The 27,364-nt window shown below is 42.4% G+C and overlaps 1 protein-coding gene across 1 annotated transcript in view; it reads right to left on the bottom strand.

Moving 5' to 3' along the window:
- Positions 1–27,364, bottom strand: part of MANBA (mannosidase beta) — a 146,151-nt gene that overhangs the window by 47,994 nt on the left and 70,793 nt on the right. The window contains exons 8-10 of the mRNA XM_062199815.1: positions 9,314–9,465; positions 4,150–4,267; positions 633–719 (exon numbers count right to left, since the gene is read on the bottom strand). Coding sequence (XP_062055799.1) covers positions 633–719; positions 4,150–4,267; positions 9,314–9,465 — 357 coding nt within the window. The remainder of the gene's footprint in view (positions 1–632; positions 720–4,149; positions 4,268–9,313; positions 9,466–27,364) is intronic.

Here is a 27,364-nt window from a genome sequence, read left to right as displayed (position 1 = left end):
AGTCACGGCTGCTCCACTTCTGATGGAGCTCTCTGCTATGGCCTGGGAAAGCAGTAGAAGATGGCCCAAGTCCTTGGGCCCGTGCACCCGCATGGGAGACCTAGAAGAAGCTCCTGGCTCCTGGCTTTGGATCAGCACAGCTCCGGCCATTGTGGCCATCTGGGGAATGAACCAGCAGATGGAAGACCCCTCTCTCTCTCTGCCTCTGCCTCTCTGTAACCCTGCCTTTCAAATAAATAAAGAAAATCTTTAAAAATATCACTTTCAATATTTGTCTTGAGCAATCCAGAGTGGTGCTGCCATTTGCTGAGGTGAGGACAACTCCAAGAGAAACAAGACAGGCGAGGGCTGACGTGCTTTGGATATGGTGTGTTTGTAAAGTCCTACTGAGCCTCCCAGCAGAGGCACCAGGAGGCAGTTGGATATAAGAATGAAGAATTCAGCCAAGAAGTTATAAATCTGGGCGTCATCAACAAATAGGTGATGTTAAAGCTGTGACACTGGGTACAGTCAGGTAGACTGTGCAATTTTTATTTATTGGGGAGCAAAAAAAAAAAATGGAGGAGAGATTTAACAAATGGCAAAACTGCAAGGAACACATTTTCCTCCTTCTTGCAATTTCAATTCCATACCTGGTAGGCAACTTCTGCTCTCACGGAGTCCAGGAAGCCCTGGTCGGTTGGATAGAGGGCGCAGGCAAACATGAAATCCTGCCATACCTATGGGATCAAATCAGACAACAAAGCACTTCATAAATTTCATTGCACAGAAAGGATGTCTTCAGTCTGAACACTGGGGATTATTTTTCCCACAAATGAAAAATCAAATTATCCCAGAGAGTGTGATCATATGAGCAGCGCTATGCATAAGGACATGGAGGAAAGGCACTCACAGAACTCTAGACTTTCCAGAACTGCATAGAAGATACAATGCCTAAGAAGAGACAATGGAGGCTGAAACTGTGGCATAGTGGGTTAACCTTCCACCTGCAAAGCCAGCATCCTATATGGGCACGGTTCATGTCCTGGCTGCCCCACTTCCAATCCAGCTCCTGGATAATGTGCTTGGGAAAGCAACAGAAGATGGCCTAAGTGCTTGGGCCCCTGCATCCACGTGAGAGACCCAAATGAAGCTCTTGGCTTTGGCCTGGCCCAGCCCTGTCTGCTGAAGCCATTTGGGGAGATAGATAGATAGATAGATAGATAGATAGATAGATAGATAGATAGATATATCCCCCTCCCACCCTCCCTCCATAATTCTGACATTCAAATAAATAAACAAATCTTTAAAAAAGAAGAAGATACAGTGTTAGGCAGAAAGGAATGGAGGCCAGTGCCACAGCTCACTAGGCTAATCCTCTGCCTGCAGCAACGGCACACCGGGTTCTAGTCCTGGTTGGGGCACCGGATTCTGTCCCGGTTGACCCTCTTCCAGGCCAGCTCTCTGCTATGGCCCGGGAAGGCAGTGGAGGATGGCCCAAGTGCTTGGGCCCTGCACCTGCATGGGAGACCAGGAGAAGCACCTGGCTCCTGCCTTCGGATCAGCGCGGTGTGCCGGCCGCAGCGCACAGGCTGCAGCGGCCACTGGAGGGTGAACCAACGTCAAAAGGAAGACCTTTCTCTCTCTCTCTCTCTCTCTCTCTCTCTCTCTCTCTCACTGTCCACTCTACCTGTCAAAAAAAAGAAAAGAAAAAGAAAAAAGAAAGGAATGGAAGGAGATAGGTATTTGGTATTGCAGTTAAGATGCCACCTGCACAGCAGCTGGGTAGCAGTTAAGATCCACCCGGAGACATGCATCCCAGATTGAAGTGCTTGGGTCCAAGTCCCTGCTCCACTCCCAGTTCCAGTTTCCTGCTAATGTGTAACCTGGGAGGCAGCAGGTCATGACTCAAGCAGCTGGGTCCCTGCCACCCAGATAGGAGACCAGAACTGAATTCCTGGCTCCTGATTTCAGCCTGGCCCAGCCCCAGTGATGTGGGCATTTGAGGGGTGAATCAGTAAACGGGAGCTTTCTCTGTCTCTTTGCCTTTCACATATGTACAATAAAAATATGTTTTTTAAAGTAAACGAAGGTAAAGCAAGAAAGGAGAATTCAAAAGAAACAGATGATGGGTACTTGGTGCAATGATTAAAATGCCACTTGGGATGCCCACATTCCATATTGGGGTGCCTGGGTTCAAGTCTCAGCTCCACTCCTGCACCCAGTTTACCGCTAATGTACGCCAGGGAGGCACCAGGTAGTGTCTTAAGTACTTGGGTCTCTACCAACCACACAGGAGACCCAGACTGCGTTCCCAGCTCCTGACCTGGACTTAGTCCAGCACCAGATGTTGGGAGCATCTGAGAAGTGAACAGCAAATGAAAAATCTCTCTCCTCTTTCATCTCTCTGCCTTTAAAAGAAGTAAAAATATATCAAAATGTTTTACAAAAGGAAATAGTGAGTGTGTTAAAGAGAAATGAAAGGAAGCTTCCCTCAGTCCCTCCTCACTCCTTACTCATTCTAATTTTCACCAGGCATTAGGTATCGAGAGATGCACCAAACAGCTAAGAACCATGCTTTATTTATGAAGGAATTAACTTTTATGGTCAAAGGATTGCTGCATGCAGTTTCAGTAATGAAACCATGTAACTCTCTTCTGGGTGGGGGTGGGGGTGCTGCAGTGCAGTGGTTTAGAGCACAGTCCCAAAATAGCCTGCCAGAGTGGAAATCGATCTATCATCTATCTATCTATCTATACATCATCTATCTAGCCAGCCAGCCAGCCAGCCACCTGTTCATCTCTCTATCTTGAAAAGCACATGGACAGAGTTATTCTTTGGGCCACCGCGATGGCGCAACGGGTTGATGCCCTGGCCTGAGGCGCAAGCATCCCATGTGGGCGCCAGTTCTGGTCCCAGCTGCTCCACTTCCGATGCAGCTCTCTGCTGTGGCCTGGGAGAGCAGTGGAGGATGGCCCAAGTCCTTGGGCCCCTGCACCCATGTGGGAGCTCTGGAAGAAGCTCCTGGCTCCTAGCTTCGGATCAGCACAGCTCTGGCCGTTGCGGCCATCTGGGGAGTGAACCATCGGATGGAAGACCTCTCTCTCTCTCTCTGCCTCTCCTCTCTGTGTAACTCTGACTTTCAAATAAATAAACTTAAAAAAAAAAAAAAAAAGCACATGTACAGAAAGATCCTCCATTTGCTGGATCACTCTCCACCATCAGCCAGGACTGGCCAGGCCAGAGCCAGGAGCTTGGATCTGAATGTCAGTCTCCCATGTGGGATGCAGGGACCGAACCACCTGAGTCTTCTGCTGGATTCCAGGGCGCACACTGGCAGGAAGTTGGGTGGGAAACAGAGCTGGGACTTGAACCCAGACCCTCAGTTATGGGATGTGGGCATCTCAAGCAGCATCTTCACCATTGCACCCAACACCGGCCCCTGGAGTGGGACTCTTCACTCCACCACACAAAAAGGCTGTGTGGGTTTAGCCAAAGTATTTAACCATTCCACGCGTCAGTTTCCATACCTATAAATAAGGATAGAGAACAATAGTAACTGCTTCCATGGACAGGCATGGACAAAAATAAAAGAATACACTCAGAGCACTTAGAACGCTGCTGGACACTCAGTCAATACCAGAATATATCAGCAGCAGCATCATAAGCCTTATTATTTTTATAATAATTCTTCTGTGGCATGCTGTGTATCTAGAACTACAATATGAGAACTAAAAGAATATATTTCTTTGGCTTAATCCCCACCACTGCAAAACACATTGAAAGCATTTAATAACAATATTAACCACACCATTTCTTCACTTAATTTTATTGTTTTTCTTATTGTTTTGTTAGAGGTCCTAAATGTTGGGCTTTTTAACTATTTTATGTATACTTACATATCGAAGAAAATTACAAAGACAAGTAGATATATACTTAGGCATAACTAATTTATAAAGAATGCTGATCATTTAAAAATCATTAAGTAATTCTGATGTTCCCTATCAACTATAACTCTCGGTTTATATGATGTCATGACTTACTTCAGCATAGAACGGGACATCACTCCTGGCTCTGAGAAAGGAAGCAAGGGTCACCCGCTCAAACACTGCAGGCCACACTGAGGGTACAGTAACTCACCAGCACATAGCACAGCTGTCAATGACTCACCATTATTCCCAGCTCATCACACAGTTCATAGAATTCATCCTGCTCGTAAATTCCTCCTCCCCACACCCGCAGGGTATTCATGTTTGCATCCACAACAGACTGCAAAAGAAGCCGTAGCCTGTGGAAGAAATGTTAAAAACAACCGCATGAAAGGTTTAGAAAACACACCGGGGGCCAGCATGGTGAAGCCAGCTCCCAGCTAATGGTCTGTGGAAGCAGTGGAAGATGGCCCAAGTGCTTGGGTCCTTGCTACCCATGTGGGAGACCCAGATGGAGCTCTAGGCTCCTGGTTTCAGCCTGGCTCAGCTCCAACATCTGCGGCCACTTGGGGGGTGAACTAGTGGATGGAAGATCTCTCTCTCTCACCCTGTCTCCCTCTCTGTTTAACTGCCTGCCAAATACGAAATCTTTTTTTAAAAAAAAGAAAAAGAAAATACATTGTGATAAATACACATTTCAAATCTCTGTTGGAAAAACACTTAAAGCTATCATGATGCAGATGTAATTCTAATTAAAGAATGTAAGATAACATTATATACACATTAATCAAATGCAAACAAACTCAGAGAAATTAAGGATGATCACCTTTGTTCACCTTCAAAATTTTCAGTATGTTATGCTACTTTTAAAACTAAATTTTTGTGGGCCAGTGTCATGGTATAATAGGTTGGGCCACGGCCTGCAGTGCCAGCATACCATATGGGTGCCAGTTTGAGTCCCAGCTGTACCACTTCCAATCCAGCTCCCTACTAATGGCCTGAGAAGGCAGTGGAGGATGGCCCAAGTCCCTGGGCCTCTGCACCCACATGAGGGACCTGGAGGAGGCTCCTGGCTCTGTCCAGACCCAGCCCTGACCGTTGTGGCCATTTGGGGAGTGAACCAGTGGGTAGAAGAGCTCTCTTTCTCTCTTTCTCTCTCTCTCTCCTCCTCCCTCTCCCTCTAACTCTGCCTTTCAAAATAAAATAAGGCTTTAAAAAAAGAGAGAGAGAGAGAGAAGTACAGCTGTAAATGTTGGGTAGTGTGTACTAATTTTATGTAACCATTTTGAAGTACAAAACAAAAATCAAGGCTAGAATATGCCTGTTACTGCCTCACCCACCCTTAGCTCCTTTTTTACAGTTCCTCCAACCTGACACTTCTTTCTCCAGTAAACTTCCTTTCTATTTTCCTCATTCTCTATCTCATTATGCTTAGGAAAATCCAAACATTTATAGCCAATCTGAGGGCATGTTCCCATAGGACACTGTGCCCAGGAATGAGTTAAGAAACCAATAAAATGCTGGCTGGGCCCACAGCGCATTGTGCTCTCTCAGCATGAGCACTGTGGCCAGCTTCCTAACCAGCCCTGCTGAGTTCAACAGCTGCCCCCAGGGCAGTGCAGGAGCCCTGGGAAGGGAAAGGAGCGAATCATCCCATCTGTATCTGGATGAGAATTTCATTTTCTTAGGAAACCTAAAGTGATACACAGGTTTTTATAACAAAAGGAAACTGCAGGGCCGGCGCTGTGGTGTAGCAGAAGCCGCCACCTGTGGCGCCGGCATCCCATATGGGCAATGGTTCAAGTCCCAGCTGCTGCACTTCCAATCCAGCTCTCTGCTATGGCCTGGGAAAACAAAAGATGGCCCAACTCCTTGGGCCCCTGCACTTATGAGGGAGACCTGGAAGAGGCTCCTGGCTTCAGATTAGCACAACCCTGGCTGTTGAAGCTAATTGGGGAGTGAACCAGTGGATGGAAGACCTCTCTCTCCCTCCTGCCTGCCTGCCTGCCTACCTCTCCTCTCTATGTAACTCTGACTTTCAAATAAAAAAATACATCTTTTAAAAAGAAAATTGCTACAACTTCAGACAGGAGTTAGGTACCAACCTAACATTTACACTCTATACATCTAATGATATACTACAGTGCATATTGCTACATTGGTATTAAAATTACAGTGTTAAGGAATAAATTAGGTAAAAAGTGTTTATTTTCACTTGAGAGATTTTCACTATCATAAAAATAGTAACTAATATGCCCAATCAGGAAACAGTAAATTCTTCTAAAGTTTTATTCTCAAAGACTCAGAAAGCACATTTTTGTAGAGCTAGAATTTTTAGGAATCTTTTTGCTTTATTTTTTAAACAAATTTTATGGTATATACGTGAAATACACAATACGTGAAGGATCTCTGTGAGTGAGACCTCAGTGGAAAGAAGGGGCCATCAAAGAAGAAAATACTTTTCTCTGAAGGGAGGAGAGAACTTCCACTTTGATTATGGCCCTGAACAAATACTGACAGAGTTTGTGGACTCAAAAGCCTTCCATAGCCTCGGCAGCTCATGTCAAGATCCTTGGGTGATCACTGACATCATAAACAAGATTTTCAATTGTTAAATCAACAACAGAAGTCACTGTGCACTTGCTCCCCATGTAGGATCTCTGTCCTTAATGTGTTGTACTTTTTTTTAAAAAAGCAGGTTTTATTCAAGAGATATTCAAGATGAATTTTTTTTTTTTTTTGACAGGCAGAGTGGATAGTGAGAGAGAGACAGAGAGAAAGGTCTTCCTTTTTGCCGTTGGTTCACCCTCCAATGGCCGCTGTGGCCAGCACACTGCGCTTACCCGAAGCCAGGAGCCAGGCACTTCTCCCAGTCTTCCATGCAGAGGCAGGGCCCAAGGACTTGGGCCATCCTCCACTGCCTTCCCGGGCCATAGCAGAGAGCTGGCCTGGAAGAGGGGCAACCAGGACAGAATCCGGCGCCCCAACCGGGACTAGAACCCGGTGTGCCGGCGCCGCAAGGCAGAGGATTAGCCTGTTAAGCCACGGCGCCAGCCCTTAATGTGTTGTACTTTGAGAATTAACTGTAAAACTTGTTCTCAAACAGTACTTTATACTTTGTGTGTATGTATGGGTGCAAATTGTTGAAATCTTAGTATAGAGTTGATCTTCTGTATATAAAGTTAATTAAAAATGAATCTTAATGAAGAATGGGATGGGAGAGGAAGTAGGAGGCGATATGGGAGTTGGGGTGGGAGGGCGGGTATGGGGGGAAGAACCACTATATTCCTAAAGTTGTACCTATGGAATTAGCATCCATTAAATAAAAGCTTTTAAAAAATACGTGATATGATAAAATAGGCAACATACAGATAGCAAAAAAGGTTATTATAGTGATGTAAATTAACATATCCACCACCTTCCATAGTTATCCATTTTTTGTTGTTTGTGTGGCAAGAGCAACCAAAATCTACTCATTTTGCATGAATCCTAGTTGCAATCCAGTTGCACAATCTGTAGCCCTCATGATGTACAATGGATTAGCTCTCTAGATTCACGCATCCTACATATCTCCTACTTTGTATTCTTTCAGCTCAATCTTCCCATTTCCCCCATCCACCTAACATCTACTTCAGTTCTCTGTTAAAGAAAAAGTAAAAGAAGATGTAAATATCTTAGATAAAAAGTAAGTATGGAAGGCTGGCGCTGTGGCGTAGCAGATAAAGCCGCTGCCTGCAGTGCCAGCATACCATATGGGTGCCAGTTCGAGTCCCGGCTGCTCCACTTCTGATCCAGCTCTCTGCTATGGCCTGGGAAAGCAATAGAAGATGGCCCTAGTCCTTGAGCCCCTGCACCCATGTGGGAGAATCAGAAGAGGCTCCTGGCTCCTGGCTTCAGATCGCCACAGCGCCAGCCATTGCAGCCAGTTGGGGAGTGAACCAGCGGATGGAGGACCTCTCTTCTCTCTGTGTGTAACTCTGACTTTCAAATAATTAAATAAGGGCCGGCGCCATGGCTCACTTGGTTAATCCTCTGCCTGCGGCACCGGCATCCCATATGGGCACCGGGTTCTGTCCCTGTTGCTCCTCTTCCAGTCCAGCTCTCTGCTGTGGCCCGGGAGGGCAATGGATGATGGCCCAAGTGCTTAGGCCCCTGAACCCACATGGGAGATCAGGAAGAATCACCTGGCTCCTGGCTTCAGATTGGTGCAGCACCGGCCGTAGCAGCCATTTGGGGGGTGAACCAACAGAAGGAAGACCTTTCTCTCTGTCTCTCTGTCTATAACTCTACCCATCAAAAATAAAAAATAAAAAATAGTAAAATAACACATAAATCTTTAAAAAAAAAAAAAAGTAAGTATGGGTCCCATCTTTTGGAACCATGGTCAAAAATATTTAAGTTATTCTTCCAAAAACTGAAAAACAATGAAATCAATCATTTTTCTGGGGACAAACTATACAAAATTGAATTCATCATTTTCTTATAACGCTAAACAAGTACAGTTGTCTAAAAATGCGTGGCTTCAGAGGTGAGGGCTAAGCCTTGCAGTTAAGACACTCCCTAGGGGCCGGTGCCGTGCTCACTTGGTTAATCCTCCGCCAGTGGTGCGGCATCCCATATGGGCACTGGTTCTAGTCCCAGTTGCTCCTCTTCTAGTCCAGCTCTCTGCTGTGGCCCGAGAGGGCAGTGGAGGATGGCCCAAGTGCTTGGGGCCCAGCTCCTGCATGGGAGACTGGGAGGAAACACCTGGCTCCTGGCTTTGGATTGGCGCAGCACCGGCGGTAGCAACCATTTGGAGAGTCAACCAATGGAAGGAAGACCTTTCCCTCTGTCTGTCTCTCACTGTATATAACTCTACCTGTCCAAAAAAAAAAAAAAAGACACTCTCTGTGGAATGTCTGTATTCAAAACCTGCCTCTGGATCCCAACTCATTTCCTGCTCACTCAGACTTGTGGAAGCATTGATGACTCAAGTACTTGAGTTCCTTATCACCAAATGAGAGGACTAGATTGAGTCCCCAGGCTCAGCTTTGGCCTCAGCCCAGCCTTGGCAGTCATGGGCACTCAGGAGCATATTCTCATTCATTCATTCATTCATTCTCCCTCCCTTCCTCCCTCCCTCCCTCCCTTCCTTTGTCTCTTTCTTTCTTTTGGTGCCTCTCAAATAAAAAATTTTTAAACATCTTTAAGGGATGGATTCACTGGTCTCAGTGTAGCTCCAAAACTACAGCTGAAGAGAATGGAAAATACAAGCGTATTCAAAAAATCCTGTCCATTCTAAATGTTCCAATATCCTAGAATCATATACTACCCCTCAGTTCCTTGGGACTAAAGAAAGTAAAAATTAGTAACTCTTCAGCACTGTGTGACTGTTAATTTAAAAATAACAAGAAATTATAACTTACGTATCAGAAGTTACTTGATCCTGGAATGAATCTGCTGGGATCCAATTTGAGCCTTTCAGAAATATGGGAAGTCCATTAATTTTGAAGTAGAAACTCAAGCCAGGAGACCCTTTTATGGGCTCTTCTACAAGTTCCACTGTCCTGAAGTAAACCTAACATTAACAGAATTGAATACTCAATATCAAATTGAAAATATAGCAAAACAAAAATTTTAAAAGTAGCATTTTTAACAACTTACATCAGCAGACCTTAATATCAAATTTCCTATTTTCTAGGAAGAACTTAATCTGGAAATGCACATTTAGGGAAAAAATGTACAAAATATTTTTGTAGTCTTATTTAAATTTAAAGGAAAAGTATAAAAACCATAAACAGTAAATAATATTCTAGTCTTCCTCGGGAAAAGGTATTTGTAATTACATTAAGAAAAAAACAAATTTGAAGATGACATTTCAAAATTAAAACAAAAACTGAAGCTATTTCACAAAAATAGCGAAAAAAATTGTCAAACTTAATATGTGCTTGATTTGAAACACGTTCTCTTTAATGGTGTTACATTTTTAAGTGTTAAAGTGTGCCTCTTAGAAGCAAAGACATACAGCAAAAGGCATTTCATTATCTAACAACTTTCCCATCGTCACAGCACATTATTATGAAACAACTTGGTCTAATGACAATGTAATCCTAATGAGCTGTTACATTAAACGAAATGTTTGGGAGAGTTCTGGCCTGGCTGGCAGGGACTGTGGTGTGCTAGAGGGAAGATCAAGGGGCACACACACGCTGCCAGCTCAGCTACATGAGAAGAAGCTGAGACATCATCCCCGACACAGTCCAGCCAGGTTTCTCCACAGTTACACGTGGGAAGCAAGATCCTTCACAGACAGTCTCTGGCATTCTCATCAAAATCATCCTTATTCCAGCCATAAACCCAACCAAGGAATGGGTGACATGGTTCTACACCATAGAACCAGAATTACACACTTCTCCTATTAAAAACTACTAAAACTTCGCCTGTGATGACTATGTGTTAGAATTTCCTGGTGACTGTAATAGGCATCACCCCGATACAATTCTCACCATCAGTCATTTTGACTAGCTTGTACAAAGTACTAGGATGGGCAATACATCCCAGAAAAACAGTGTACAAAGTGGAGCCAGACTACCTACAAGTGGAAGTGTACCACGCTTCACTCCAAAGGGATATTCCCATCACACACACCAGTTTCACCCCAAGAGTGCACTGCACGTTTTCACCACCACGCCTACATGGTCTGCATCACTGACTCTTCCCAACACAAAGCCTTCCTCCCACAAATGAGTCACATGTTACCCAGAGGTAAACAATCCATGCTTTTCAAATTCCTAACATATACAAAGGCAACTCAAAACTTTCACGGAACATGCAATTAAAAGATAAGTTTCTTGTGGTGGAAACAATTTTTGAAATCCAGGCATAGTGTTTTCATAATACATTTTCCACAAACTGTTAGAAGATCCCTCATATAAGCCTTGATTCTCCATGGATCTTTTAAATGAAAGAACACCCGTGGTAGCAGAATGGCCCCTGGATGACATCATTGCTCAGCTGCCACCACTCATCAAAAAAAAAAGTGTTTAGCCTAGTTTAGCCTAGCAGTTAAGAGGCCAGTTAGCACATCCACGTTCCACTCCAGAGTGAGGGTTCTGCCTCCAGCTCTGGCTCCTGATTCCAGCCTCCTGCCAATGCAGATTCTCAGAGGCAGAAGATGATGGCTCAAGTAATAGGTGTCTGACACCCATTTGGGAGACATCAACTGAGTTCTCAGATCCTAGCTTTGGCACCCCCACACACCCTCAACAACAATTGTGGGCATCTGGGGAGAGAGCCAGCAGATGGAAGTGTGTGTGTGTGCGTAACTGTGTGTATGTGTATGTGTGTGTATCTCCCAAATAAATATTTTTCAAAACAGAAACTTAAAAACTAAAACAAAGTACATGTCCTTACTTGAACTGTCTACTCTTTTTTTTCCCCAAAATCACAATGCTACAACAGCTATTCTTTTTTTGAAAATCAATAAAGGCGTCATCCTTTTCCACAGCATTAAACTACCTACCACTGTTTCACTTTCTTACTTTCTGTTTTACCTATGCAGCAGGACAAAAGATCTCAGAACTAACCTAAGAGATACAGAGTAAGGCCTAGAGGAAGATGATCCGGACATGGACCCCACACCTGCTTCAGGGTTGCGGAAGGTAAAGGACGCACAGTAATTTCACAGGGGACTTTTAAATCACCTTCATGGTGGGTTCTCACATCTAGAACAGTGGTTGCTTCAAGATTCTGGTTTGCTCTGCTTCTAAGGTAGCATTTAGGTAGAAAAGTTTTCAGATCTTATCTCAGTGCGTTCTCCACTCTCTCTGCTCCTCAGGCTATCTTAGATTATTCCTTCTGTCATGTCTAGAATATAATTATTGTTCAATACATTCTTATTTCAGCACCACACTTTCCTTGTAACCTATACAGAAGCACAAAAAGATTAGGAACTGTTTAATTTGACAGTAATATTTTTAATTTTAATTAAAACTCATTCTAGAGCTTAACATTTTAATCTCCTCCCAGATAGAAATCTATTTATAATAGTCTCTTCCCTAATTTAAGGATGAATATTAAAATGGGATTAGGAGATTTACATCATCGACCTATAACTCTTCTGTCAACATCTAGAAATTCTGAACACATCAAACTGGTACTTCAGAGTTCCACGTCAATCACGGGAGGGAAGAATACACTCCAAAGAAACTGGGTGAAATAAGAAATAAAATTATGATGAAAGCCACTTTCACTCAGTTTTACATGTTAATTGTTAGTAAAATGGCGCAGTCTTATCTGTGGCACGATCTACACCCCGGACACCATCCTAGGCTCTAGCCCCCACTGCCATTGCTGGAAGCCAGGTGACCACATGGCCCAACCACCAGTGTCAGCTCCACCCCATTCTAATGAGATTTGCTGCTCCTACTTCCCTGCCCGCCCCCCACACCACAAAGCTTTAAGAGGACCTGTTCCTCAACACGTGGCTCTGTCTCCTGATCTCTCTCTTCTCTCTCTTACGCTCTCTTTCTCCCTCTTTTCCTTCTTCGCCCCTTCCCTCCGGTCTGTCAGGTTTCCCCCAATAAACCCTTTCCCTTACTCCAGTGTTTGGTGTGTTTTGTGGTGGCCTACATTAATAGTTTATCTTATGATATTTTATGCAATGGAACATTTAAAAATATTTATGGTGTGAGTTACGTTGTAGTGTCACTTGCAGACCAATCATTCACAGTGTAAAAAAGAAGGGATGCATCAAGTTAAACTTAAACATGATAAACTCTTTAAAAGCCAACACTATTTATCACGTCTTCTGACCAGAAATAAGGAAGCCACTGAAGCACCCGACAGGCCGAGTGAAGCTGCACAGCATGGACAAGGTCCTGCCCCAGCGGAAGAACACCTGCACAGCCGGCAGTGCTGCCTGCCTACTGGGTAACAGAGACCACACACTGCGCTTCGCACTGACACAGTAATTCCCCAATTAAGAGATTCAGCTGCAATGTGGAAACCGAGCTGATGTCTCATCTAAACAATCATTCCTTTCCTTTACTAATGGGTGAATCTCCAGACACTGATGGGGTTGCTGTTTCTCTTGTACGTGCTTGTGATCAGCACAGCAAACCATCAAAAACGATCTTCCGCAAGAATTTGTGACAACAAAATCCAAGCAGTGTTGAAACGTTGTAAGTTCTGAGTAATTTGTTGAATCTCAAGGTCCTCCTTCTATAACCATGTGAACATTTGCCCTACTGCTGCGTCAGCAAGGTGGTAGTCATTGTATCTTTCCGTTCATGCACTACCAGGGAGGAAAAGGGCTGATTCACTTTAGTGTCTGATAAAGCAGTAAAAATGTTTAACTTATAAAAAGAGAACAAATTCCATGTATTTCACATATACAGTTTTAAGAGCATAATGATACGCCCTACCCTACTCTTCCTCCCTCATTCCCCCTCTCCTTTTTATATTTTTTTTAATTTTTACAATGTCAGTTATAACAGTAAAAATTTTAATTGCAATAGATCGCAATCCTGAGCACACACCATTTTAACATGCAGTGCGATGCAGTGAGGGACAGCCAACAAGCTTCATGCATGAGAGATGTCTTGAAGAAAAGCCTCTGGGCCACTTCTGAGGTGTAAACTGAGCTAAACTTCTCCTTCCTGAAACTCCAATTTCACCTGAAAAAAAGGACTGACAGCTTAAGATGCCACTTTCAAAGTCCTAACCCCTTACTGGAGTGCCTGAGTTCCAGTCCCAGCTTCACCACTGATTCCAGCTTCCTGCTGGTGCACACCCTGGGAGGCAGCAGGGGTCCCTACCCCCCACAAAGAAGACCTAGATTGAGTTCCTGGCTTCCAGCTGTTACAGGCAGGTGGGCAATGAACCAGAGGATGTGAGCTGTGTCTGCATGTCTGTCTCTCTGTCTCTTTGCCTTTTAAATAAATGTAATAAACAAATGTTTGACAAGAAAGAAAAAGTGACAAACTATGGTGATTCAGACTTGCACACCTGGCAGGCATTTTCTTGAAAATGAAGGAAGTAAGCCTATCACTTAAAGCAGAACAATTGACAGTGTTTGCGGCCAAAGCTAAAATTCTAATTTTCAAGTACATTTAGGATTTAGAACCAGTATCCACTAAGGGAGGTGTGAACCTCCTAGGGGAAGGCACTCTGTTGACTTTCATTACTTGGCTGGCCTGGGAGGAGAGCTGGCCAGGTAAAGGCAGGTGGCATCTCTAACAAGAAATTTACAGTTCTGCCTGCAATGTTGCTGACCCTACTTGGCCATCCCCTCAGCTGCAGTGGTCACTTTGGAAGTTGGGCTGAGTGAAGGGCTTTTCAGCTTAGAGCCAATAAGATCTGTGGCTCTGACCTGGGCATCCTTTGACTCCAGGGCAGGTCCATTTCCAGTGATCCAACTCTTGGCAGAGCTGCCAGGGCTCTTCACAAGCTGACTTCTGCTGAAGCTCAGGCTTACCACATTGAAAGCCACTGCAGTGGACTGGCCTGTTGGGTCTGCTTGAGGGCAGATCGCTGTACAGATCAGCCATTAATAGGCCTGCCACCCATTGCTTCTGATGCCTAGCTTTCTTTTCCTCCTGGTTTGTGTTAAAGCAGACCAGAGGATGCAAGTCAAGGGAGTGCCCAAGTCCCATCTCTAATCTTCGGTGGCCTGAACTACAAGTCTATAGTCACAGGCATGTTCTGTAGTAGTTTTTCTAAGGTAGACAATGCCCATGAGGAAAATTATATTCTCACTTTAAAACTTTCTTTCCCTTTGGTCTGAAAGGGAGGTTTTTTTCTACTTACTGTATACTTCACTGATGGCGAAGTGAATCTAGCTATGAGATTATTATTTAAGTTCTTGTTTTGGCTATGCTATTACATAAAAATGTTAGCCATCTCTTTTATAAGGTCTAAAGATTAAATTGTGCATCCTACAGATTCCTTCACAATAGAATTAGTTTCCTACTTTGAAGAGAATAGAGAAATGAAAGAACAAGTTGGGCTTAGAATAGAGAAATGAGGGAGCAAGTCCTAGATCGCTTGCTGACAATAGCAATATCACATGAATACTTAGCAAACTGTTTCAACCACTAGATAACAACTTAAGAAAACATTTACCAGAAGGTCCAATGCCTTCTATAAATTTAAGAATCATGTATTTGAAAACACCTCTTAAATATCTAACATGGTGTAGTTTGTTTAGCCAGTAAACTTAAGCACAACCATCTAAAATGTTTTTAGTTTCTTTCTACCAACACGTTTAAAACATATGATACACAGATTCAGGTCACACAAATTAAAATGTATCTTTGATTGATTTTAGCAGCTTAAATTTATGGACAATCTTATCTATAAGCCATTTAAAATAAAACTCTTAATAAAATTTCCCCATGTGGACATACAATATGTACACACATATAATATAGCATAGTAGACCAATATAGCAATTTTAATAATAGCTTTTAAAATCTTTAACTCTTTTTGTAGATTGCCAATTGATTTGAATTGCTTTTTCTTTTTAGTAACCTCAGTTAACCATACTTTCTCTCAGTTGGTACTGTTAATACATTATTGGCTTCATCTGTTTACAGAGCCATCCCAAAGTACTGAATACAATAGAAGTGGCTGGAAAAAGTCCATAGGAACCTATAGGAGGACAGCTAAACACAGAACCAACAACGCTTTAGTTTTATGAGCAGCAGATCATATATAACTGTGGATGACAAAAGACTTTAAGTCGCCATGTTTAAAATTATAAACTCATCAACCAACAAGAGGCACTTGCTTACTTCACAGTATTTTTGAAAGCACCTGTAGGATTTTACAAGTATTTAACCCTTTAGGCCTCTGGGGCTTTCTCATTAAGATAACTATCATGTCTAGTAACACAAGATCATTAGACTTTTTAATTCTCAAACATTTGTATTAATAGCATTTTCCATTATAGAAACTTAAAGTCTGGTACCACATCACATCTTGACAGTCCTTCTAATATAATCCAAATAGACTGATTAGTTGGTGTCTCTATAAGATGAGAGACATAGGTCCTTCGATTTTTTCAGTTGGGCCCAAACTGGAAAAACCAAAGTCCAGGATTTACTGGAAATTTTAGAGACCAGATTGTTTGGAACTTTGATTTTTTGAATGCCTGTCAAGAATGCCAAGAAGGCTCAAAATCCAAAATATCTGGTTGAAATAAGATTTCTTAAAATCATGACATAACATAGACCAAATTTGATCATTGTTACAAGGTGATTATTCAAATCTTTGAAAATAAGCACATATTTAAATAACCCATAGCTCTTAATAAAAATTCAGCTGTTTTTGAACAATGGATATACCCCATGTGAAGAGATAGATAGGTCTGGGCCTCTGAATTTACAAGGCCTAAAGCCCACCAGATTATTATCAAGCCCCTTCTATCAGGTTCTATTTGCCTCTCAATCAGAAAAATTACTTGTAGCTTAGACAGCACCTTTCTTAGCTCCTCTAATAATGACTCTGTCCTTTGTTCTAGGCCCTGTCTAGTGCACTTGGGCCTCATTCCTTTGTAATCATAACCTCTACTCTACCACCAATGGCTCTACTCCCAACCTGTGTGTACTGATGGTCTTCTTCCCCACTTAATGCTGTATAATTGTTCAAACCTGGTAAATGCCACTCTTAGGATCATTGGTTACTATCCTCACTCTGTCTTTTATGACCTTGTCTAAATATGATCAGAGTCGGTAAACTTGGAAGGCCTCCATAGCCTTGGCAACTCATGACGACAGCCTAGGATGGTTACTGGCGCCATAAACTAGAGTGTCAATTTGTTGGGTCAACAACAGGAGCCACTGTGCAGTTGCTCCTCATGCGGGATCTCTGTCCTTAATGTGCTGTACATTGTGATTTAATGCTATAACTAGTACTCAAACAGTATGTTTCACTTTGTGTTTCTATGTGGGTGCAAACTGTTGAAATCTTTATACTAAATTGATCTTCTGTATATAAAGAGAATTGAAAATGAATCTTGATGCAAATGGAAGGGGAGAGGGAGCAGGAGAGGGGAGGGTTGCGGGTGGGAGGGAAGTTATGGGAGGGGGAAGCCATTGTAATCCATAAGCTGTACACTGGAAATTTCTATTCATTAAATAAAAGTTAAAAAAAAAAAAAAAGAATCAGTATCCACTACCAGGAGAGCTCTCCAATACCTAAAACTTTCCAGATGGCAACAGTAGTGGGAATGTGATACTGTAGAAAGAAATGTTGCAACATTTGGAAGATTATTAAGTCTCAGGTAACATTTTAAAAACAAGTACATTACATTACAGTATCAGACATGGGTATAGGAACCATCAGAATTTCAAGACATATCAATGGAATTTCTTAAATTTCCTTACTTTTCACCTGTTTGAGAGACAGAGGGCTCCCATCCCCAAGTTCATTTACCAAATGCTTGTAACAGCCCCAGTCAAGAGCAAAACTAGGAGCCAGGAACTCAATCCCAGCTCTCCCACATGGGTGATAGGAATGGAACTACATGAGGGTGAGAATCAGCAAGAAGCCAGAATCAGGAGCAGAGCATCCTGATACTGGATGTGAGTGTTGCGATCTCTTAACCACCAAGCCTAATGCTACCCCATTTCTTCTCTTTCTTTAAAATCTATTTTTTATATACTCAGTGACATACAGAACTTGATCTATGGGTTTTAATACAAAAAAAAAAAAAGTTTGTTGAAATGGCTCCCGAATTCACACTGCACTTACCTTTAAGGAACTATCCCCAGGGCTGGCATGTGGCATAGTGGGTTAAGCCACAGTCTGTGATGCCAGCATCCCATATGGGCACCAGTTCAAGTCCCGGCTGCTCCAATTCCACTCCAGTTCCCTGCTAATGAGCCTAGGAAAGCAACAGAAGATGGTCCAAGTCCTTGGACCCCTGCACCCATGTGAGAGACTGGGAAGAAGATTCGGACTCCTGGCTTTCACCTTGCACAGCCCCAGCCATCGCAGCCACTCGTGAGTGAACTAGCAGATGGAAGATCACTCTCTCTCTCACCCCTATTTCTGTAATTCTGCCTTCCAAACAAATAAATCTTAAGAAAAAAAAAAGATAAAAAAAGAGACTACCCACTTGTTAAGTTCTAGTATAGCACCAAAGAATAGTCACAATTGTTGAAAACCACTTAAGCACTCTTCCCTTTTCCAACTGTTTCTGTGAGACCTGATTTTCTTCATATGTTTCAATCAAAAAAATGTATTACAAATTGATTCCTTGAAAATTCATACAAGAATCCAGATCTCTTTATAAAAAAACATTAGGTATATAAGCACATAAAACAGTATCATTGCTCCCTTAAATTTCTTATTTTACAAATATATTAATTGTTCATAAAATAAGTCCTATATATTAACATGTCCTATGTTTATTGTGGTGATTAAAAGTGAATAGGCCGACGCCATGGCTTAACAGGCTAATCCTCCGCCTTGCGATGCCGGCACACCGGGTTCTAGTCCCGGTTGGGGCGCCGGATTCTATCCCGGTTGCCCCTCTTCCAGGCCAGCTCTCTGCTATGGCCCGGGAAGGCAGTGGAGGATGGCCCAAGTGCTTGGGCCCTGCACCCGCATGGGAGACCAGGAGAAGCACCTGGCTCCCGGCTTCAGATCAGCGCAGTGTGCTGGCCGCAGTGCGCCGGCCGCGGCGGCCATTGGAGGGTGAACTAACGGCAAAGGAAGACCTTTCTCTCTGTCTCTCTCTCTCTCACTATCCACTCTGCCTGTCCAAAAAAAAAAGTGAATAAATAGAGGCCGGCACTCTGCCGTAGTAGGCTAAGCCTCTGCTGTGGTGCCAGCATCCCATATGGGCACTGGTTCATGTCCCTGCTCTTCTTCCAATCCAACTCTCTTCTTATGGCCTGGGAAAGCAGTAGAAGATGGCTAAGTGCTGGAGTCCCTGCACCCGCATGGGAGACCCAGAAGAAGCTCCTGGTTCCTGCGTTTGGATCAGCCCTACTCTGGCCTTTGGGAAGTGAACCTTTCTGTCTCTCCTGCTCTGTAACTTGGTCTCTCAAAAAATAAAATCTTAAAAAAAAAAAAAAGAATATTCTCAGCTTAAATATCCAATATATGATAAATATCGGAACACGTAACTTACATAAACACAAGCACGTTAGCGTTCTCAGTAATTTTTGTGAGTGTGAGGTAGCTGAGTCCAAGGCACTCTGAGGATCACTAATGTAGAAAACAGAACTTGTGGGGCTGGGGACGCGGCACAGCAGGTTAAACTAAGCCTCAGCCAGTGGTGCCAGAGTCCCACACGGGCGCTGGTTAGAGTCCTGACTTTAGATCCAGCTCCATACTGATGGCCTAGGAAAGGAGAAGATGGCCCAACATGGGAAGCCAGGAAGAGAAGAGCTCCTAACTTCAGCCTGGCCCAGCCCTGATCATTGCAATCATCCGGGGAATGAACCAGTAGGTGGAAGATATTCTCTCTCTCTCTCTCTAACTTTGCCTTTCAAATAAATAATAATAAAAAAAAGAAAACAGAACTTATTTATGTAATACCAATGCTACAAGAAGTCTAAAACACAGCACCTTTCAACATACGTTTTTCTTTTCTGTGCAAATTGCCTTGAGAAAAGACAATTCCCTATCTTCCAACTCCCACAGTAACAATTTTTTGTGGAGAAGTAACCCTAATCCACCTGCCAGTTGCTCAGAGGTGAAGCTGGAGCTGCCAGTCACACTTCCCTCAAGGAGGTCCACAACAAGTGGAAAGCTGGGATGTATGGTAGATGGCAGTCACTCTCTCTTCTGGCACAAAGCTAACATAAAAGCCTCCTTCTACAAAAGGTGTTTTACTTCCAAGAAAACAATGGGCTCAGGAAGTGGCTTTTTTGTAAGATCTCTAAATAACACATATTTGCATTCAGAGTGAAGGTACTATCTTCCTATATAAGACTAAAAAAAATTTAAACAGTCCAACAAATTACTGTCTCAAATAAGAAAAAATAGCATGAACAGATCTAAAGAATCTAAAATACGTGCTTGTCACGTAGTCAACTTCCAGATTTTCCTATCTATTGTGGAAGGTTCTGTTAGCTCCTCACCAGGCAGATCATCTTTTAAATGGAAGGATTAACACGAACGTGCAGGATACCTGAACATGTTCTTTTTGGACAAGTTAGGGATGGCTTAACTAGAGAGATTAAGAGGTGCGTGACTGAGAAGCAAATCCTGTACTCCTCAAATTGCTGTCTCTGGCCAACCAACCAGATGATGATGTCATGAATTTCTAATTCATAAACTGAGTGCTGTTTTTCAGCTATTTCTAATCAGATACTTAAAAAGCTGTCATTGTATCACTATGCTTTTTAAAAGAGTTTCTTCTTTTAAAAACTCCTATTTATATCTAAACAGCTGTAAAAATTAGACATTTAAAATAATTTCATTCTTAATAACATACATTTTTAAAGACTACCAAATACCCCATTTCTGTCTTTGCTCAGAACGCACTGTAGCATTTGGAGAAAACCATCCCACACTCCTGAGTATTTACCAAAACTAAATGAAATCAGCATATCAAGTTATTTGTACCCCCATGATTATTGCAGCACAATTCACAATAACTATGATATAGATCAACCCTGATACCCAACAACTGATGACTGGATAAAGAACATGTGGTACATATACACTATGGAATACTAGTCAGCTATAAAAAAGGAGGAAATCCTGTCTTTTGCAACAAAATGCATGCAACTGGGAACCATTACACTAGTGAAATAAGTCAGTTCCAAAATGACAAATATATGTTTCCCCTGATTTGTGGTAACTAACATACAGAATACAAAAAATGTAATATATATGAACAAAATTGACATTTTGAGGTTTGATTATTTACAGTCCTTGTCTATACTCTTGCGGAACAGTGGTTTTTCTACTTGCTATTGTTAAATTATTTACTTGTAGAGGGTTAAGCTTGTGATTATAAAATAAGATGAAAGTATAGTATATCATTGTAAAAATTAAAGGAAAAAAAAGAAAGGAAAAGGTAGGATGGGAGCATGGATGAGAGGGAGGACAGGGTAGGAAGTATCGTGCTTTTAAATCTGTATATATGAAATACATGAAATTTGTTTATCTTATATAAATAAAATGTTTTAAGTGAACAGATTAATGTGTGTAACAGCAGCACAGTTACCTGCTATCTGCAAAGCCAGATGTGTATCTTCTACCTAGACTAGATAGGATCACTTTAGAACACCCCTCTCCCATATGCCAAAATTATTTTTGGTAATAATGAAATAAAATGAACAACAGTAATGGCCACAAAAGAAATGTAGACAATGAAAGTTTTCTTTCTTTGGACTTTGTATAATCATGCCAGTTTTCAAAACAGCACAAAAAAAAAAAAAGGAAATGTAATGGATTCATTCTTTATTTAACGAATGTTTTCTGAAAAAGGAAATAACATGCCCTACCTAGTTGATTGTTGTAGTAAAGAGCAATATTAACTATCTCAAGCCTTAGCTTCTAAAAATTTGTCAGCAACTTTCTAAAAATTGATCTTCTTTAGAAATACATATTCAATAAAAAATATAGCCAGACTTCAATACATCTGAATCTTACCACAACAGATTAAAAAACATACTTTATTAATTTTATTTTTTTAAAGATTTATTTGAAAGAGTTATAGAGAGAGAGAGGTCCTCCATCCTCTGGTTCACTCTCCAGTTGGCCGCAACGGCTGGAGCTGTGCCGATCCAAAGCCAGGAGCCAGGACCCAGGAGCTTCTTCCAGGTCTCCCACACGGGTGCAGGGGCTCAAGGATCTGGGCCATCTTCTACTGCTTTCCCAGGCCAGAGCAGAGAGCTGGATTGGAAGTGGAGCAGCCGGGACTCGAACCGGCGCCAATATGGGATGCCGGCACTTCAGGCCAGAGTGTTAACCCACTGCACCACAGCACCGAGCCCTATTAATTTTAATTTAGAAATGTACTTTCAAGTGACGCAAGAGATACACAAATCTTTTGGCAAAGTACTGAGTATATAGATAAGTTTGGCAGGGATTTATATAAATCCCACTTTACATTAATTTACAGAAACAGCAGTAGTACTTAAGCCTTTGTTTCTTTGAGATCTATTCAAACTACTTCCAAATGCCTCAGGAGGTCAAACAATTTCCACTCCTCAAATTTGTTTTTCTAGGGCTGCTTGATAGAGAATACAGACATGATCTGACCATGACTTTAGTCTGCTCCTTGGGGCATTCAGCACTGCTATTTGTATTTCTTTGGACAATGGAAAACCAGGATCAGTTTTTCTCCTGGTATTCTTCATGAAAATTTGATGATTTTTTCTAGGAAAATGTCCATTTCCTCACATTTTATTTCTGCCCAGTAAACAGACTTCACCAATATTTCTGCACACTTATCTTCACTTGATCTTAGCCAAAAGGTTGAGAAGTGATGCACACTTATCTTCAAAGAAGAGCTTCAAAGGAAGGTATCGGTGTGTCACAGTACATGGTTCAAGGTAAATTCCAACTTTTTGCACATATTTTTTAATCTGGTTAACTTCACCCAAAACTACAGAATAAAATAAAATTCCAAAAAGGAAAACTGCACACAGCATAGAGCAAAACCTGAGCTAACTCATCCGTCCACATTTCCTTTGATTGACACAAAACCTGTACTTCCATGCTGAGGTTAACTTTTCACAATTTCTCTACTGTGCTCCAGCTTCATAATGAACATTCCATCTTGTCTAGGATGAAATTTCAAGACTTTCTGAAGCTTTTTCCATCACTGAGGTGAGATTAAAAAGAATGAATAAAATTTTTCCAAAGTTCCAAAAACCATCATACATGAAGGGATGTTTCCAAAAGAGCAAATTTCATAAGGTTCAGAGAAAGATTTCCAGGAGGCAGAGATAAAATCTGGAATTAATTTGATTTTTTCATGAACTCCACAATGACTACTGATCATACATGCAGCATATTTTATTGTGGATCACAGAAAAACTTTATGGTACATTTTTTTTTTTTTTTACAGGTAGAGTGGACAGTGAGAGAGAGAGACAGAGAGAAAGGTCTTTCTTTGCCATTGGTTCACCCTCCAATGGCCGCCACAGCCAGCGCGCTGCTGCCAGCGCACCGCACTGATCCGAAGGCAGGAGCCAGGTGCTTATCCTGGTCTCCCATAGGGTGCAGGGCCCAAGGACTTGGGCCACAGCAGAGAGCTGGCCTGGAAGAGGGGCAACCGGGACAGAATCCGGTGCCCCGACCGGGACTAGAACCCGGTGTGCCAGTGCCGCTAGGTGGAGGATTAGCCTAGTGAGCTGCGGTGCCGGCCTACAACTTTTAATTATCTTTTTTAAATGCAGAGAGACACACAGAGATTTTCCATCCAATGGTTCACTCTCCAAATACCCAAAATAACCAGGGCAGGACCGGGCTAAAGCCAGGGGCCTGAAACTCCTGACACATATCCCACATGGGTGGTGGAGATTCAAGTACCTAAGCCATTTCCTACTGCCTCCCAGGATACATTAGCAAGAAGCTGTACCAAAGCAGAGGAGCTAGGACACAAACCAGGCATTCTAATATGGAACACAGCCACCCAAAGTGGTCAAATATTATGCCAAATGCCCACCTCAGTGACACAATTTTTTGAAGATAGTTTGAGTTTAGCAGCAGTCTCCCAAAAGGCAATAACAACTTTTTTATTTAAATTCTTCCATCTTCAAAATCCACCTATTTGACCAGCTCACACATCTCTGTAAAAAACATCTAGAATAGTCAGAAAGCATGCCAAGACACTCCTCATTTTTAGTGTCTGTTCCAATGATAGGCAGAGCACTGACATCATGTTTTGCTTTGATGCATTCTTTAGTTTTTAAAACAAATAATTAGTAAATTAAAAAGAATAAATTTCAATTCTAGGCCAGCGTCGTGGCTCACTAGGCTAATCCTCCACCTGCGGCTCCGGCACCCTGGGTTCTAGTCCCGGTCGGGGCGCCAGATTCTGTCCTGGTTGCTCCTCTTCCAGTCCAGCTCTCTGCTGTGGCCCGGGAAGGCAGTGGAGGATGGCCCAAGTGCTTGGGCCCTGCACCCACATGGGAGACCAGACCTGGCTCCTGGCTTCGGATTGGCACAGTGCACTGGCTGTAGCAGTCATTTGGGGAGTGAACCAACGGAATGAAGACCTTTTTCTCTGTCTCTCTCTCTCACTGTCCACTCTGCCCATCAACAAAAAAAAATTTTAATTCTAAAGATATCAGTAAAACTAGTAGAATATTTCACATATGAATGCAATACTTAGGAAGCAAAACATTACATATTATACCTCATAACTCATATTTTTAATACATTTTAAACAAGGGTAACTCCAAGGGCATCCCATAATAGGACAGAATTGCAGTAATTTAAGTTGGATTTCTTATGGTTTATAAGTACTGTTCTATTTTTTTAATCTACTTTTAACTGCAAGGTTACATAATAAGACATGGACAGCAAGCTCAACTATGTTCAAAGCAAGCTTACAGAATTCCGAACTGTTAGGAACTTGCTTTCAAAATGTCCATAGGAAGCAGACTTTTCTTGAGCCTGGGGACAACTACATAATTAGAAGTTCTCCAGGGGCCAGCACTGTGGCACAGCAGGTTAAAGTCCCAGCCTGCAGCACCAGCATCCCATATGGATGCCGGTTCGGATTCCAGCTGCTCCACTTCCCATCCAGCTCTCCACTATGGCCTAGGAAACCAGTATAAGATGGCCCCAATGCTTGGGCCCCTACACCCAGTGGGAGACTCAGAAGAAGCTCCTGGATCTTGGCTTCAGATCAGCTCAGCTTTAGCCATCGAAGCCATTTGGTGAGTGAACCAGCGGCTGGAAAACCTCTCTCTCTCTCTCTCTCTCTGGCTCTCTCTCTATCTGTAACTCCATCTTTCAAATAAATAAAATAAATCTTTAAAAAAAGTTCTCCAAATTAACTTTCATGTATAATATAACATTTATTAAAGGACTAATAATAAAAATGTGCTCAGCTGAAGTCCACATATATTATTAAAACTCAAGAGGAAATGCACATATAGATAAAATTTAGAACATTAATATTTTGAGGGGTATAGATATGTTGTTACCGGTAGTGTTTATAATTACCATATCATAGCAATAATAAAACAAAAATGGGCCAATCTATTGTCTCCACACAAAGCACCTTATAACTGCCAACACCCAGGACTGACTGCTGCCATGGCTCACTCTGGGGAAGTCACTGCCTGGAGCCATTTTGGAAATCGTTGAACTTCTGACAAAGAGAATGGCAGGAGGGTGTACCGAGTTGAACAGTGTCCTCCAAAACTCTTGTCAGCCCTGAAACTCAAAACATGACCTCTTTGGAAATTGAGTTTTTGCAGTGATTGCTAGGTTAGGAGGAAGGCCCTTGTGCCCTTGTAAGAAAATAGAAAGACACCAGGAGAAGGCTGTATGGCACCAGAGACAGATTTCAGAGTGACAAATCCCTAAACCGAGGAATGCCCAGGGTTACTGGCACTGAGAATCAGGAAGAGGTAGAAAGGAATCTTTTGGAGACTTCAGAAGGAACAAGGCTTTGCCAACACCTTGATTTTGGTCGTCTAGAGGACAGAACTGCGAGAGAATCGATTCTTGTGATTTTGAGTTACTCAGTTTGGAATAATTTGTATAACAGCCCTAGAAACAGTAGACAAACTTCACAGTGTCTGTGAACTGTCAGTACTGAAACACAACTCGAGTATTCTGAATTCCAGATTCCCTGGCTCTGTACCCTTAAGGTCTTCAGAGAGCCAAAAGCCAAGAGTAGCAGTCAGAAAGAAAATGAAAAAATTTCCCTGGCATTGTCTTCTCTTTCTGCCCCATGGAAACTACAAAGATGAAAATGGAAATTTTAGAAATGAAGAACAAAGTGAAACTTTTAAAAAGTAGAGAAAAAAAGAAACTGTAATGATTTTCTAATTGCAATACCCATGGGCAATATTTTACCTCTTCTCTGAACCGTGAAATATAAGCTCTAATTGACTGTGGAATATGTATTATTATATTATTTTACCTATTTTCCTACAACAATTTAATTAGAAAATCTTGATGCTGGGGTCAAATATAAATAGTAACTGCCTTCTGTTTTTTTTTGGTTTTTTTTTTTTTTTTTTTTTTTTAGCAAAATGATTTGCCTTATACAGGAAACACTTGAGAAACTCTTGCAAAATAAGCTATGCTGAATAAAAACATTCAACTACCACGTTTCCTACTTTATTCAGAAAGATGAACCATTTGGTCATTATTTATTCAACTCAATACAATCAATTAGTAACAAAATATGCAATTAACTAAGCAGAAAATGGCAACTGAAGAGTGGGCAATTTTTTTTATTCCATTTAGCCTCTCTTGTTACAACTTTTACACAAAACCTTTTTCTTTTGTTAAAAAAAAAAAAATCAACCTGGTTTTCAAAACTGATAAAGCTGATTTTCCAAGACTCACATTCTAAAGTCTCTCATGGGGGCCAGTGCTGTTGTGCAGCAGGTAAAGCCACTGCCTGCAGTGCCGGCATCCCATATGGGCACAGGATCGGGTCCCAGCTGCTCCACTTCCAATCCAGCTCTCTGCTATGGCCTGGGAAAGCAGTGGAGCATGGCCCAAGTCCTTGGGCCCCCTGCACCCACGTGGGAGACCTGGAAGAAGCTCCTGGCTCCTGACTTCAGACCGCCCCAGCTCTGACCACTGTGACCATTTGCGGAGTGAACCAGTGGATGGAAGACCTCTCCTCCCCCTCTCTTTCTCTGCCTCTGCCTCTCTGTAACTCTGCCTTTCAAATAAATACAATACATCTTTAAAAAAAAAAAAATAAGCCTGTGCCACGGCTCACTAGGCTAATCCTCTGCCTTCCGGCGCCGGCACACCGGGTTCTAGTCCCGGTTGGGGCGCTGGATTCTATCCCGGTTGCCCCTCTTCCAGGCCAGCTCTCTGCTGTGGCCAGGGAGTGCAGTGGAGGATGGCCCAAGTGCTTGGGCCCTGCACCCCATGGGAGACCAGGAGAAGCACCTGGCTCCTGCCATCGGATCAGCGCAGTGCGCCGGCCACAGCGCGCTACCGCGGCGGCCCTTGGAGGGTGAACCAACGGCAAAAGGAAGACCTTTCTCTCTATCTCTCTCTCACTGTCCACTCTGCCTGTCAAAAAAATAAAATAAAATAAAGTCCCTCATGTAATGGTTTGGCAAAAGTCATGATATCCCAACACTTACCTTCCCCTTTCTTGTTTATTAATTATTGAAGTATCTGCTGCTTTGTGAAATTATCTCCCTTCGTGCTGAAATGATGTGCTTCAAAGTCATTGTTTCTCACATAAAGAAATTTTAGTCATCAAAATAGTCTGTGTTTGCACAACAAAATCCTCCCTCAATAGTCCCTGCGTTCTGTTTATGAACCCACACATTTTGGCTGCGTGGGCT

Source organism: Lepus europaeus, chromosome 8 (assembly GCF_033115175.1).
Source record: "Lepus europaeus isolate LE1 chromosome 8, mLepTim1.pri, whole genome shotgun sequence".
NCBI lineage: Eukaryota > Metazoa > Chordata > Mammalia > Lagomorpha > Leporidae > Lepus > Lepus europaeus.
This window is presented reverse-complemented; position numbering and strand designations above follow the sequence as displayed.